The sequence below is a fragment of the Folsomia candida genome, unplaced genomic scaffold (genome assembly GCF_002217175.1).
Source record: "Folsomia candida strain VU population unplaced genomic scaffold, ASM221717v1 Fcan01_Sc026, whole genome shotgun sequence".
NCBI classification, from domain to species: domain Eukaryota; kingdom Metazoa; phylum Arthropoda; class Collembola; order Entomobryomorpha; family Isotomidae; genus Folsomia; species Folsomia candida.
Window position 1 is genome coordinate 566,890 of NW_019091218.1, and position 3,980 is coordinate 570,869.

Below are 3,980 nucleotides of genomic sequence, written 5' to 3' on the forward strand. Positions count from 1 at the left end.
AATTTAATTCGTAAAATCCGTTGATGAATGCAGTATTTTGTTTAAAAATACAAAATTTAAATTCGAAAAAATATTTGTCATGGATGGATATCATATTTTAACTTGCACATATTTCTTCCGATTGGGCTCGAGTTAAATTTGTTTTCGTTATTTAAGTCGATAAACCTGTTTTTGTTATAATTTGACCAGCACCCAAAAATATTACAATTTCTCTGGAATTTCTTCCGTAAAATTCCATCCAGAATTTTCTTCGGAAGAAAAGATTCTAGATTTATGATGAATTTGTACACCACAATTTTCATTAAATTTCCATCCCAAAAATATCCCAGAAAATTGTTGCAACTCAACCCTAGAAAATTTCCGTACAAATTTCATGTCTAAGAATCACATAAAAATTTGCCCCTCAGAATTATATGAATCATTGCGCAAGAATTTCATAAGTTTTTTCCTCAAATCTCTCTTCAGAAATTTCCCAAAAATTTGGTCCCCCTGCAAAATGTCCTCCACCTAATTTCACTCTGCGTACCTGAAAATTGTCTCAAAAACTTGTTTGTCAAAAATTATTGATTTGTTCTAGCAAATAACTTTAGATTTTTTGTACGATATTTATCAAAAAATTATTCAACCAAATTCGCAGAAATTTTGCTACAAAGCTTACCTGAATTTGCCCAGTTTGCCTTCCATGAAAATTTTGAGATTTTATTGTAAGAAATTGTATTTTATTGTAATCATTTTCAAGAATTTCTTCGATTAAATTCTCCCAGGAATTTTTTCTTAATTATTCAAGGAATTTCTTAACAAAATTCCGACAGAATTTCTCCCACATACTTTCTCAAGGATTTCCTCCTCAAAAAATCAGAAAATAAATATCAAATACATATGTATGTACTATCATATTTACTGCGCAAAAATTCACCTTAAATACCCTTAAATTTATATAGCATACAATTTGAAAATATGCTCTAAAAGTACGCGGAGTACTTTTCGAATGCGTGTAAGAATATCCAAGGTTGAGTCGTGCATTATTAACATCATCAATTGTTTTTGGAGTGTAGTGTAAGGGGTACATATACGCAGCACGTGTATCATGTAAATTCTCGGCGTCCGAACCATATTTACATTATTTTAAATTTTATGCCCGGCGGCGCGCCGGCCGTTTTCATCGGCGGCGGCGGCGTCAAAAATTGAGTCGGCGTCGGCGGCGCGCCGGCATTAAATCGGCGGCGTGGAGCTCTGATTCGAAATATTGCGTGGACACGCCTAGGCATTGATTTCATGCAATTTTTGTTAGATATTTTAAAGAAGAATTCTCGGATGACATGGCTGAAGGAAGAAATTGAATTTATTTCCCAAGCTTTCGGCACGGAACTCGTGTCATCATCAGGGACAAAATATTTGGAAATTAAAACACGATATGTCACATACATGAGGGTTACATTAATTTGTTGTTTATAATTGTTGTCACGGGTGTTTGATGAGTGGCAGCATTAAAGATGACCAAATTGGATTCAGTTGTTTTCCGTTGTCCTGATTTATGGCGTTGGGACATTTTCTGATATATAAACTTTCAAGAAATTTTCATAGAAAATTTCTCTCTGGAATGATTAGACTTGCTGAGTCTTGGGTCATGATGTGGTTTGGATTTTCAAGGATGTGGAGTGCTACGGCAGATTTTACGTTTTTCTTTCTGATGTCATTCATGTGTTCTTTAATTCTTTGCTGTAGGGGGCGACTGGTCTCACCTATGTATATAGCAGGACATGAACATCTTATTTTGTAAATTCCTACCTTATCTGGTGATGGATTTTCCTTGTGTGAGCAAATGATCTGTTTTATTTTCTTCCCCGTTAAATACCCAAAATCACAATTCAGTTTTTTGCGTAGATAGGATGTTAGTCGATGTGTGATTGGTCATGTAAGGAAGGATGATCCTAGGAGGTTTTTCTTCGGGAATTTGGTCTGTGTTGAGTTGGTTTTGGAATTTGGTTTTCATTCTGTTGATTCTTTTTTGAATTAGGTTTCTTGGATAACCGTTCTGTTTTAATGATTCAGTTATAGTTTGTAGTTCTTCTTCTAAAAACTCATCATCGCAAATTTTCAGTGCTCGATAAGTTAGAGCATCAATTACGGCTATCTTTTGTGATGGGTGATGGTATGAGTGGTAGTTAAGATATCTTCCTGTGTGTGTCGGTTTTCTGTAAACTTTTTTATGGATTGTGCCATCTTCGTCTCTTGATAAAAGTACATCCAAGAAAGGGATTTGCATGTTTTCTTCAGATTCGATTGTGAATTGGATACTGGGATGAAAACTGTTAAGGGATTGGAGAATGTCTTGCTGGGTCCCTATTTTTGTACAGGCTCCAGAGTCGTCCACAAAACGTTGATAAAATGGAATGTCTTTATTATTGATTATCAATTTTTCTTCAAGTTCTTGAAGGCAAAATTCAGCAAAAATTTGTGATATCGGACTGCCCATTGAGGTACCTTCGTTTTGTTTATAGATTGTTCCTTTCCATGTGAAGTAATTTGAGTTCACTGTGATTTTTATTAATTTCATTAATTCATTCGAAGTTAATTTAGTTTTAGTTTTCCATTCTGTGCAGGAATCTAGTCGTCGTTTGATGTAATTTAGTGTTTGTTGAATAGGGACGCGTGTAAATAGTGAGATCACGTCAAATGAGACAAATTCGTGTTCAGGGGGGACAACAAAGTTCTTGATTTTCTCTGCAAACTCGTATGAATTTTTCAATGTATTCGGGAATTTGGATGTGACGCATTTGAGGATCTTGTTCAGGAAGTGGGCTAAGTTGTAAGTCGGGGAGTTACGGAAGTCGACCATGGGGCGGAAAGGTAGATTTTCTTTGTGGACTTTGGGTAGACCATAAAAACGAGGAATCTTTGAGTTCGATGGTATGATGAAGTTATATTCCTCTTTATCTAGTCTTTTAAGTTTGAGTAGGTTTTTGGCTAATGTGTGAATTTCTTTCTCTATTAATATGGTGGGGTCGTTGGGTAGGATCGAATAGTTTTGAGCGCTAAGAAGGTCTTGAATCTTGTTTTCGTATTCCGTTGTGTTCATTATTACTGTCATATTTCCTTTGTCTGCTGGGACAATTTTTATGGTTTTGTCTTGTTTGAGATTTGTGCATATTTGTTTCAGCCATCCAAATTGTTGCGAGACATTGTCTGGTTTATTTATTTCTGAATGCAATATTCTTGCGACACCGGATCGTACTTGATTTTGGTGTGAATCATTGGTGTCAAATTCATGAAGACATAATTCAATGTTGATCCCCGCTTCAATTATTAGGTCTTTGTGTTTGAAATATGGGAGGGCGTAGTTGAGGCCAAGTTGAAGAGCTTTTTTCTCATCATTGGTTAGCGTTCGATGGGATAAATTCATCACACTATTTTCCATATTAATTTCATGATGAGGAATTTCGTTGGGAAGAGATGTCTGTCTTCTTGTCATATTTGGTGGTGTCGTATTTTTTCTGACGAGATTTTCAAATTTCTTAATTTGTCGTGTTTTGACTTGAATATTGAGAGTCGTTTTCCCGTCTTCAATATATTTTAAAATTTGTTCTCGTAAATCTTGGGGTATGATCATGAGACGGCGTCTTTTGATTTTGATTGACTCGTCTAGTTTCTTCATTTCGGCAAAATTATGATGAATCTGTTGTTTCATCATGGTTCTTTCCATGTTAATGAACATCTGCGGTGATTTGGTGATGTGGGTCCAATGATTACGGATTTACATGCCTGGTGGGGTCAAGTTTTGGTAACGGCATCGTTTTAGGAAGATGATATCATTTTTGAGTTTTATCAATCGGTTTTCGTCTTTTTCCAAAAATTTAACGCAGTTTTTTATAGACACTCCGAATTGTCTGTTGATTATTATTTTGAGTGACTTCCAGCCATGATACTCATAATTTAAAGAAGAATTCTCGGATGACATGGTTGAAGGAAGAAATTGAATT

At 35.4% G+C, this 3,980-nt stretch overlaps 1 protein-coding gene across 1 annotated transcript; it reads right to left on the reverse strand.

Moving 5' to 3' along the window:
* Positions 1–1,861: 1,861 nt before the first annotated feature.
* LOC110859472 lies at positions 1,862–3,703 on the reverse strand. The gene is made up of 2 exons (XM_022108429.1): positions 2,827–3,703; positions 1,862–2,535 (listed from the first exon to the last, which is right to left on the reverse strand). The coding sequence occupies exons 1-2, from the start codon at positions 3,701–3,703 to the stop codon at positions 1,862–1,864; spliced, it is 1,551 nt and encodes a 516-aa protein (XP_021964121.1).
* Positions 3,704–3,980: the final 277 nt, after the last annotated feature.

Bases quoted from the DNA above. Each gene is read 5' to 3' on its own strand.
- LOC110859472 (XM_022108429.1), bottom strand. From the start codon at position 3,703: ATGGAAAGAACCATGATGAAACAACAGATTCATCATAATTTTGCCGAA. The intron at 2,536-2,826 runs GTAACTCCCCGA...TAAAAATCACAG, and splicing joins CCGCCCCATGGTCGACTTCC to TGAACTCAAATTACTTCACA.